Raw genomic sequence first — 12,107 nt, forward strand, 5'->3', positions numbered from 1 at the left:
AGTATTGCACACTGGAACACCCGCTAGTTTTCCATAGAATGTGGACCGCGAGCTGGGGACTGGGATACTTATATGTGGAATGTCCTATTTCGAATATCTGTTTTAGACGGCGCAGTGAAATGCTGGGAGGAAGCGAGAGGAAAGACGCGAGTTTGAAAAGAGGGGGAATAAGGGAGGCGCAATGGAAAGAAAATGCTTCTCACCCCGGAGGAACTTCTATCTCCCCCATTGATGATTTGACTTTATAATCGAGCCAGCCTCGTTCAATTACGATGGAATCTCTGGCGGAATTTCGCGCAAGCAGCGTCGCGATCCGGGACGAGTCGATCGCGGGCGCAGGGTAAATATTCTCTTGCCAAGCAATCGGATGCAGTCGAGGGTAGACGAGATAAACGATCTCGAGGTTAATCAGTGGCCGATGAGAGACGATGTTTGCCCCCGTCCGTTCCAGATAAACAGCTAGTCGCGAAATTATTGGCTCGCGTAGACACTCGACAGCGAAGCTTCGCGTATTCATTAGAATACACAGGAACCTTTAGATTTCAAGAAAACACACGAACTCAAAGTTCGTACAATGATTCTTCAGCTTATCGATCCTCCCTGCGACGTTACATTCTACGACAGAAGTGTATTTGATACCCAAGGATCGGATGAATATGTAAAAGGAAGCAAACGAAGCGTTCCACCCCCAAAAAATCAGTCTGTCCCAATAATTCCGCGACTCACTGTACGCCTGCCCGCTTGCAATCGGGCTCTGGCCTGTTGCCAAAGCTTTCCGACCGTGTTGGTAAACTCAATCTAATAGTCGGGAAATTTTTTAATCCGGTGTCTGCCAAACCCCCCTCGGTTATTTAGCATGCTCCTTCCGCGTGGAGGAGCGACTGATGGATATGTAGAAAACACGCGTGAGCAGGGGAAAACGATCGACGCAATTTACAGCCTGGAGCCTCGCGATTCCTTCCATCGAATCCTGATTTTACACCTCAGCTCGGGCGGACATTGAACGGCACCGTAAATTACGCTTTAATTAAAATCGAAACGCTTCGATGGCTGTATATACACGTTTAGCTTCGGGCGGCAGGAACGTGACAGCTGACAGTGACTAGCTGCCGCGCCACCTTCTCCTTTCTCTCCTCCTTTCAAAGCTCGCAGTTTTAAACGAGGTTCAATCACCTCCGTTCTTTTATGCGCTTTTATAGGCAGCGCCGAGCGCCCGTGGACGCCCTTTTGTGCGGAACAATCGCCTACTTCGGTGCACTACACTTTCATTACGTAACACCGATGGCCATTGTGCCGCTACGTAACGTCGGAATGCAGCCTACTTCCGGTTGTGCGACAGCACGGGATATCGCTCCTTTCTTCGATACGGCGTTACGTTAATTCTGATTCGCTCCTCCTTTTATGCGCGAGCAATAGCGCGCGGAGCGTTGCGGAGAGCGTGGATGGGGTAGTAATGAGAGCGCTTCCGGATTTGGAGATCGGATTTTGGGGAAAGCAGGGGCTTAAGCAACGAGGAAAAAGTTCGTGAGAATGTGGGTTCATTTTTTTTAGATATAATGGGAAGAATGCTGGGGTACTTCGCCGTTATGTTTAACCATTAGGGGACCGGCAAAGCCCTTTTTGGGGCTTTGAGTAAGCACAGTACTTAAGAATGATTTAAAATATAAATACGTATGTGTATGTTTGTGTTCGACTGTGTTTTTCTGTATGTTTGACTATACATTAGTTTTGTTCAAAAGAACACAAAAAATACGACAAAATAAAATAATTCCTAAAACACAAAAATACCAAAAATAATAAATAAAAACATGGAAAAAGAGAAAAAAAGAAGAAAAGGTGATATAACAAATTTCTGCGTCTACGTCGTCAGCTCTGGGTAACGTTAAAAGAAAGTTCTCTGAATTTTTATATGTGATCGTTCGTTTGGGTCAGTAAAACTGCCATGTAGGTAAAATATTTTATATATGTTAATAATATATATTATATAATATATATATATAATACATAATATAAAATATATTAACTCTTTTAACTTTATTATATATTATATATTATATATTATATATTATATATTATATATTATATATTATATATTATATATTATATATTATATATTATATATTTATATATTTATTTATTTCCAAATTTTGATCATGAAAAATATCTGTTAAATATACCCGCGCGGAATACACGAAATCCCAAAAATTTCTGTACAATTAAATTATCTATTATCAATATTTCTCTGATGATTAATTTCATTCCCGAAGAGTACAAAGACTTTCCAATCTACGGAATTCTTTTCTCTACGCTTCCCACGCACACTGCAATCGTAACAAAGGAAGGGAAATTCGTGAAAAGCATTTCTCGTTACGGAACTCGTGATTAAATTTATTTTACCATTGCGCGATATTTGCAAATCATCGAATCTTCGCGGAGCTTTTATTGCAATTTCTGTAGTAATATTCGAACGTGAAAAAATTTGAAATATTGTGGTTCACCTGGCACGGGGTGCAGTGAAATTCAAGGCGCGCCGTTTCGCGTTGTTCCCTTCCGGGATCTGACTATTAAATTATCTTCTTTATCGCCGCAATAATGCCCGGATAATATCTCGCCGGGAAATTGTAGAAAAAACACACGCACTGCTACACATTGTCGGCGATAAAAATGTTCGAACGACGCGGACGAGGCTCGCGGTCGATATTCAGCGCGAAGTTGGCAACGCATGCGCTTCGATTGCGCTCAGCTCGAGGCAACTTCAGCGCGGTCCACAGTGGCAGTCTGGCAGCTGGGTGGGGAGGGCTCTTTGGTGAATAAAACCTTGTGTTCTTTGTTCTTAAACAGAAAGTCTCTTCGATGTAAATAACCGAAGAACCATCACTCCCCGAGGAACTAGAAGGACATGTAAGTACCCACGAATTTCACGCGCGTTCCATCGAAATTTATGTTCAAACATCGTGACGTATCCTCGAATGTCACTCGCACCTTCCACGAATCCATATTTCACAGCCACGCTACATTACGACATTGAATTTCCACGAACCGCACTTTTATCTCCACATCTCGCTCCATTGCTCTTTTAACCGTCCTTTTCTTCGCTTAACAACATAACCTCTATCGAGCTTCATCGCTGCACAGTATCCTCTGCGTTCCACTCTAGTATCCACTCCATCGCATCGAATTGCTGCTGGCCTAACTCAGGCTCTCGCCGCTCCAAGCGATCGTACAAAATAGGCTTTTCTTCGTTGCAGTTTAACAGATCCTCGAGATGTCGACGTCTGCGATATACATTTTAGACGTGAAGGGGAAGGTTCTGATCTCACGCAACTATCGCGGGGACATAGAGACGGGTGTGATAGAAAAGTTCATGCCCCTCGTGATGGAGCGGGAGGAGGAGGGCAATCTGACTCCGATAATACAAACTACCGAGTGTACATACGCGTACATAAAGTACAACAACCTGTACATAGTCTCGACTACTAAAAAGAACGCGAATATTTCGTTGGTATTCGTGTTTCTGCATAAACTGGTTCAAGTTATGCAGGAGTACTTTAAAGAATTGGAGGAAGAGAGCATAAGGGACAACTTCGTTGTCATTTACGAGCTGCTGGACGAGTTAATAGATTTCGGTTACCCTCAGACTACGGATAGCAAGATCTTGCAGGAGTACATTACCCAGGAAGGGCACAAGCTTGAGATTCAACCGCGTATTCCCATGGCCGTGACCAACGCGGTGTCTTGGCGATCGGAGGGTATAAAGTATCGTAAGAACGAGGTGTTCCTCGACGTGATAGAGTCTGTGAACCTTCTGGCTAATGCCAATGGGAATGTGTTGAGCTCCGAGATAGTGGGTGCCATAAAAATGAGAGTGTACCTGTCCGGAATGCCAGAGTTAAGACTGGGTCTTAACGACAAGGTTCTGTTCGAGTCTACAGGCCGTGGGAAGTCCAAGTCAGTAGAATTGGAAGATGTTAAGTTCCATCAGTGCGTGAGACTGTCTAGATTTGAAAATGATAGAACGATCTCCTTCATACCTCCCGATGGAGAGTTCGAGCTGATGTCGTACAGACTGAATACTCACGTGAAGCCTCTGATATGGATCGAGTCCGTAATCGAGCGACACGCCCACAGCAGAGTTGAATACATGATAAAAGCAAGGTCGCAGTTTAAGAGGCGCTCCACAGCCAACAACGTAGAGATAGTAATTCCAGTACCGAACGACGCGGACTCCCCGAAATTCAAGACTACTATCGGTAGCGTCAAATACTCCCCAGAACAGAGTGCCATAACTTGGTTCATTAAATCATTTCCGGGAGGAAAGGAGTACTTGATGAGGGCACACTTCGGCCTGCCCTCGGTCGTGGGAGAAGACGTAGAAGGGAAGCCACCGATACAAGTGAAGTTCGAAATCCCCTATTTCACCACGTCTGGCATCCAAGTGCGCTATTTAAAGATTATCGAGAAGAGCGGCTACCAAGCGCTGCCCTGGGTACGGTACATTACGCAGAACGGGGACTACCAATTGAGGACGAATTAAATAAAGATGAATTGGCGGCGCACGGACAGGTCTAAGATTGTACGAGCTCTGATCGATAACCCAGAAGCGAGAACTAGTCGGTTTGCTACGCTTAGTACGCTTCCAAACGTTTAAAGCTAACATTCTAGCCATTTTCACAACTCGTTTGTGATCGATACCGAAAGTCGCGGTGTACGGAATACAGGAATATTAATTAGAGTTCTGCAGTATTCAGCAATAATTCCTCAAGATTAGCGTTCGTTTGACAGAATGGCCTTAGTTCCAATATTCAGCTGATATCCAATTTTATACATACATAGGAATCCCATAATATGTGTTTAGAGACATTTACGTAATCTTCTTTCATGTTCTCGTGAATCACGTGGAAATGCAATGTACTTAATTCATTGGATGTGCGTATCGTTGGACGGTACGCCCTTGTAATAATATCACTCGTGTTTTCTGTATACAGGGTTCATTATATTTTCCATTAAACGTTAGTTGAACGTCAGAAGTTGTAAATATGTTGAAGACCGTTGTATACCCAGACATTCTCATGGAGTTGTTAACAAGTTAGTAGGCGTTCTTTGTACTAATTTAAGCTCTGATAGTATTACGTCAGAATTACTATTGTATATCAGTATCACAATAGATATAACATTGTTATTATTGTATATCAATGTATTAGTAACTTAAGATCTTAAAGAGATGTATTAAATTTTTAATGGAAACCATCTATGCGCCTTTTATTATCCCAATCAAGCCAGGTGCCTTTTAATTCACCACTCCCACGTCTATCTTTCAATTTTCCTCTTTCCACCCGTGTTACACATCTGGGAACGTGGCATCGGGTTTACGAAACCCCGTCCGAGGCCCCACGAAACGAAGGTATCACAAATTCCGCCACAGAGTGCGCGGAGACTGACGTCACCGGTCTATCAGTCGATCTTGCGAAATCGTCCGCCTTGAAGAAGTGGTAAGTACCCCACGAGGTGACATTAAATCGCTGCAAGATGGAGACGGAGAACCCCGATTAAATCCAAACGCTGCCACGGGCCTTTTTACTCGCGCAGCTAGGAGACACCGGTCACGGTATGCAAATTTCCGTCGGGGGACGAGCGTAATAATTTTATGGAAATTGCTGGTCCTGCAAGGAATTTCGAGCGAAACGCATCGGCCGAAGGGCGCGCAAGCGTATCAGGAGGGGATGAAAAACAGGGTGCATCGGATGCACCGCGATCAAAGTGGCCTATTCCCATGCAAGGGGGTAGCAGGCATATACATATTTCTTACACTAATTCAGTGTCCCCTTCGTGGTGTCTTCTTCCTAAATTGCTTATTCCGTTCAGTGTCTCCGCGATGTGAAAGTAGTTCCCAAGGAAATTTCCAGAGAAATTCCACGTGACTTTTCTACAATCCGAATTCTACTACTACCCCTTAATTCCAATTAGTAACCACGTACCAGTGATTAAGGTCGCTAAACATCGATATCCATTTCGTTCATCCAGAGCTTGCCCCCTTTATATCTCCGTGGATATAAATTCGAGTTGGATGATTTACAAAAGCCACTTCGCGCCCGAAAATTCGACCAACAACCCTCAACGCCAGGCTGTTCGCAGCCCGACATAATTCTTCGCGGTGGCAATAAATATTCCACGGCGTCTATTTCCTTTTTCTCCTTTTGCCACCCCCTCACGGTCGCTTTGCATCCGGAATTTATGCGTATCAATTCGCGGCAACGGCCACGACGCCGGCCGGTATTTACGATAATGCATTTATCCGAAATTTCCGTCGATGGGATGAGTTCATATGGTGTATATGTAATATATATATATACACAGACAGACGTATGTATATGTGTATATACATATCGCCAGTCTTCGGGGCCGAGATCTGATCAATAAAGGTCAATGTATCCCACCCCCTCTGCAAGTTCTCCGCGCGGGGGTAAGAGCAATTTTCAGCTTATCGGATCGCTCGCGCGGGGGATGCTTCAAAATCTATACGTACACGGTATATAGAAATTCTTTATTACCCGGAAGCGTAATTTATAGTAGGGCGCGTTTATCGTGGCGTGGAGCTATATTGACGTATACGCGCTATAAATTTCGTTGTGCCTTCTTTCCAGCCGGCCGTCCACGAGTTCCCCAAGACCGATAACCCGATATTCCAGGCTCCAGCGAAGTAATTAACGAAACCCAAAACTAATCTGTGGCTGTAGGCGTGCGTGCTCGCGTGTCAATTAACGTTGCCCAACGTGATTGCTTCCCTTGCGTAACGCCGACGCTTCGCGGAGCATTTCGACGAGATGGCAAGGTAAAAATTCAAGTACACCTTTTCATTTTATTTTTTTAATGTTTCTGATAATGCTATGCGGGATATATTACGCTTCAGCTTCAGACAGACTATAATTTGCATAATAATTGAGAGACTACTGTTATTGGGGCGTGGGAATCTCGAAGATACTGTGTAAATTTATAACAGTGTAGCCTATGAACTTTCCCCTGTAAGAATTATATTTGCAAAGGTGGTTCCACTTTGGGAGCATTTTAAAAGATGCAACTTCCAAGTCTACGAAATACCTGCATCCATTTTTTAAAAGCATTAATTCTAAGATTAGATCCTTCAAGGAGGTACCCATCTCGTAGAAGAAGGTCCAAAGAATGCGCTGATATTTTTTACCAAAGACTAACCCGTAGTTAATGTCACCGAAGGATAAACAAAGTCGAAAGCCAGTTTGCGAAAGCTCTTCGGGAATGAACAACCCTTAACGGGCAAGACGATCCGTCAAAAAGGGAGTTTCGGAGGAAGGAATCTTTCCCTCGCGGTGTTCCGTTAATAGAAAAAGCAAATTTATCGGCTGCACCGCCGGCGTCGAGGAAATTCGAGTCGAAATCAGGGGTTGGGGCGCGGGGCGACAGGGATTGCACGCGAGCTCCTTGGGCGATTCTCTTGCGTTCTTGCTTCCTTAGGGCGTCTCGTTCGATCGGTCCCCGTAGGGCGAAGGGATTCGAGAGATTCTGGAGAGGCCGATTTAAAGTTGCGCCTGAGATCCTGTCGCGAAAATCCACGGGAGACATCTCGTCGTCTCCGCCGCAGGATATTAAAACTTTCGCAGAGAATATATATAGCCGCTGTCAACTCGACTGGATACGTCGCGGGTACAGGGGGGTGGTAGTATAAAAATTCGACTCCAAGTGTACGGGGAGAAAAAAGGGTATCCAAAGTTTCTAGCCCCTCGGGTTCGGGTGGGCGCGAAGCTATCGTCTGGCAGGGACTCAGGCTTCGTGTTTGTGGAAATTTCACTTAGGAGTATCAGTTGATTCAATACACGGGATTGGCTTCTATTTTGCTGTGGTAAGTTTGGGTGGATGGTTTTCCGACACAATGTGTCTTTGAGGAAGGAAATCCTGTATGATGTACTAGATGGACATATCTACAGTAGGGTGGCTCTTATTTTCGACTTCTGAATTTTCGTCGCGACACCCCCCAGAATAGTACCAAATAATAAAATAAATCTGTGTAAAATTTGAGCCTGATCGGATAAAGGGAAAACGTGCCCCTGGGCCCTTGAACATTTAAATAATTATTTAATAGCTCACAAAGTCGATTACTCTAGGTACGAAGAAGAAAAAGCAAGGTACTGGCTTTCGTAATAACCTTTGAGCCACTTGTTCTGTCGTAGAACTTGCAATTTCGTTAGGGTCGATTAATGGTCGTGGTTTCCAGGTGTGTGTGTGCGAAGGCTGATCTAATTAAATGTAACTGAACAAAGCGAATAAATAGGACACTCTGTGCAGCAGGGTTTTTGGTGGAACTTGTATTAATTACGCAGTCGCATTTGAGAGGCAGCAAATTGGCACATATCGCGTCGTTGTAATGTGAGCGTACTGCGCGCCAATTTGAGGGTTAATTTGACTGGCGCGAGGTGTAAATCGCGCGCGAGGTGCCGTCAAACGACGTCCCTAATTCCGGGCTCCATTGAATTACAGAAATATGAATCGTAAAACCCGCGGATAACTTCCGCGCTGTCTGGTGTATACCCGCGGAAATACGTTCAGGAGGAGTTTGCTGTTCGTAATTCAACTGGAGTTTATGCTCCTTGTGTACAAAGCGTTAGCGAGAAGTTACACCGTAGAAATACTCCGTTATGAATCGCGAAAGTTATCCGTTTCCTGCGGAAGCGGTACGCGCGCATACGTTTCGCGGATCGTGCCTGACACGCGGCAGCGTTTTGTGAATATAAAGCCGTACAAACTCGCTGAAAAATCGCTTCAGGACCTGTTCTAAATTCTTCAGAAAAGTAGGGACGGTATGTCATGTACGAGTACGTCGAAAATGTGGGGGACACTTTTCTCCTAAATGTTAAATGGGATCGCTGCTAATTCTGTGCATTTGTTGGAAGTCTTCACTGTTCTTAACAAATTTCATTGCGAACAATTTTTAAGATAATGCACGTGCGAAGAGTTATAAAGGAATTAATTTCATACGTCGCGTTCTGCGATCGCGTCTGACCACGTACGGTATTGTTCCACTTACTCGCGTACCACCGGATGCGCGACTCAATGTCAATCACAATTCTTTACATCTGTATCATTTTAAACATACATTGTACTGAAAAGTGTGTCGGGTAACAGTCGCTCGAAGTACCACAAGCTTCTCAAAGGAATACTTTACAAATTCCATTAAAGACTCCAGTTACACGGTCCAAAGTAGTCTGAACCTTTCCTCTTCAGACGAAACCAAATCTCCCTTCGTATAATAAATTTAAAACAGAAAAAATCCCGCAAGAGATGCATCGAAATACTCCATATAAACGAGAGGAGAGGCAGAAAAAGTAGAGAGGAAGTAAGGAGACTTGGTTACTAAATTGAGAACCCGTCCAAAGTGAAACACTCTGACAGAAACATTTGAAAATCGACTCGACTCACAATCAGAGGCTCCGCATAAACTTTAATTATAATTTTCCGGCGGGCTGAACAAATTTCAAAGCCTTTCGTATCGAAAGTTCCGCAGACCTGGCGCGTATGTTGCGAGCGGTTTTTGAAGTTTCTTTCAATCTGTGCCAGTTTCTGCGCGGGGCTTTAACGAACTGGGACAGCGAGTGAATGTCAAAGCGTGCGGCGGCGCGTAAATTAAGCGACGTTCAGTTTACAGGGTCGTTCTTGAGGGACGCCTCTCGTCCCCTAAATGCGCGCCGGCGATAAATAAAAGTATACGTTTAGGTTTCGAATGGCGCGGCACTGGCTGAAAGCGGGGCCGCTCGCCGGGCGGGATGAAAAGAGTTTATGCACGCGTGCTTGGGCGTGTAAAATCCTGGGGAGAGGCTAGCCTCTGCAGCGAGATCCTGAAATTAACGGGGACCTCCTCCGAAAAAAGGCTGGCCTTTGCCAGCGCCCCAGAAGGAAACCAGACCGCCTTGAAAGTGCTGGAAAAATGCGCTTCCAACCGACTCTCCCAAAACACCCGTCGAAAGAAACGAACATCCTAATTCCCTGCCACCCGATTGCAACCTCGTTTCCGTAGAATCTCTGCTTTCGGAGCTCGCTGGCCGAGACTCTCCGCATTGAAGCTATCCTCGCGAGCGCTGGATTATTTCTCGGCTCTGTGTTTCGCCTGATTTCGAATTCATCCTCGATCTACAACTTCGCAGTCGAGTTTCTCAATTGGGAAGAAGATACTTATGCTTCGCTGGGACGGATAAATGTGTTTGCGGTTGGACGTTCATCCGAGGAATATGAAATTGTCCTCGTCGACCGAGGAAAAGCGATACCGAGGAAAAGCGAGTCGTGGCTTTCCTCGAAACGAGATTCCGAATTACAGGATGTCCTGGGAAAAAGCAGCATTTACCGGAGTCGTTTAGGAGAAAGCGTGGCCCGTCCCCTGCACGAGTACAGCCGCAAATCCCGCGCACCCCATTGACTTATCTTTCGGGCGAGAAAGAAGAGTCGAAAGGGATGGGTGTTAAAGGTTCGACTGTGGAGGGTGATGTCTGGCCTCGAGGGTGGCTAGAGTGACAAAACGCCACCCCTTCGGGGAAGACCGCGGGATCCGTCATTGGCTTCGAGCCAATCGGGCCTCCTTGTTTTCGCCCCCTGACTTCGACATCTGATTGCAAATTACCATCCGCGCGAGACGACACAGGGCTACCCAGGGGTTGCTCCGCTGTATCCTCATCAAAGATCGATGCCTGTCGGAGTGGTTTGCTTAGAGACGTAGCTAGATTTCGGTTGGGCACTGGCGCGACTTAGAAAATACTAAGTCCCAGAAAGATAATTACCATTTATATTTTCGCGAGACCGTGATTAATTCTAATTCCACTTCGAAGCCCTCAGTTGCCATAAAACTTAAACCGAAACACCAAGTAGCAGCTGAATTTCACCCCGGAGGGGGGAAGACGCGAGCTCGCCCAGGAATTGGGATATTAAGAAGACGACGAACCGCCGGCGTCCGCCGGAACTAACGCGAGCCCTCGCGTTTTCTCGACGCGACAGGGCCGCGCAGCCACCGCGAGCATCGGGGAATGCAAATAGAGCGTAGTTTGGAGACGGCGCTCGTCCCTTCGGCGTTAAGCTCGGGGGGTTAATGCATTCGAGTATCGCGGGCGCTGGCGTACGCGCGCGTATGCAAATACGCGGCGAAGAGGCCGTCGCGCAACACGCGGAACGCAGTAGTAATGTCAATCCCCTCGATTGTTGGCGTTCCAACCCCCGTTATGCAGATAAATACGAGGCGAACGACGCCCACCGGGGGGGTAGCGCGACAATATTGCGAATTATATGGGCCGACGATAATTTCCGGCTGCTGCGGTAACGAACGGACGCTTGAGAACGAGGAGGGACAGCGGGCGGGGGAGGGCGCAATTTCCAGAAGCTTTTCGATGTTTCGAGCGCGACGCAGTCGAAACGAAAGCAAGTGGCTGCTCGAGCCCCACTTTCGAGGCTAGCCCTGTCATCCTGTTTCTCGTCTATTGGGGCAAATCTGGGGGCAAACACTTCTATCGTTCAAACAGACAGGCAAGTCGACGCGATGTAAAGTTGGGGGTCGCGTTCGGTGTGATTCGCAGCGAGATAAGCGATCTCCAGTGGGCAATTGACTTTCCACCGACTAGGAGTTAATGAGTACGAACGCGCTGCAGGATATTAAAGGATTCCGGGTAAATATTCATCGGAAAAGTGGCTTTCAACAATGTCGCTCGAGCTGTGATAGAATTCAAGTAGTATTTGTCGATGATTAATCGGCCGTAAGTAGAGTTGGATTTTTGTACGGGATTTTATATTGCTCTCCTGTGTAGGGCTGAGGTGGTACGCGATATATAGCGAAGGTTATATCGTAAAGGTGAAGTTAGTTGGGTAGATCGGATCTTGGGGTCGTATACACGACGTTCTGATAAAGAATGAAACATTCATGCGGCATTTTTAGATACCCTCGCTGATACACCGAATCCAATAAAGGCAGTCAGGCTGGAAGGATTCATTTATTTCCATTACCGTCACGGTCGATTAGTGGAAATTCCATCCAGGGGAGGACGGTTAGTTATTACAGTAACGCTGTCAGATAATCGAACTCCAGATAAATGCAAGCCCAGCCCCGG

General features: G+C 45.9%; 2 protein-coding genes across 5 annotated transcripts in view; one reads left to right on the forward strand and one right to left on the reverse strand.

The window, feature by feature from the left end:
• The window catches only part of Nlg-5 (neuroligin 5), a 158,710-nt gene that overhangs the window by 33,175 nt on the left and 113,428 nt on the right, over positions 1-12,107 (reverse strand). The window lies entirely within an intron of this gene.
• On the forward strand, positions 2,745-5,247 carry Ap-1mu (adaptor protein complex 1, mu subunit). Its single transcript, XM_076826371.1, has 2 exons — positions 2,745-2,901; positions 3,249-5,247. Exon 2 carries the CDS (start codon positions 3,266-3,268, stop codon positions 4,532-4,534), a length of 1,269 nt encoding a protein of 422 aa, XP_076682486.1. The 5' UTR covers positions 2,745-2,901; positions 3,249-3,265; the 3' UTR covers positions 4,535-5,247.

The sequence above is a fragment of the Andrena cerasifolii genome, chromosome 14 (genome assembly GCF_050908995.1).
Source record: "Andrena cerasifolii isolate SP2316 chromosome 14, iyAndCera1_principal, whole genome shotgun sequence".
Lineage (NCBI taxonomy): Eukaryota > Metazoa > Arthropoda > Insecta > Hymenoptera > Andrenidae > Andrena > Andrena cerasifolii.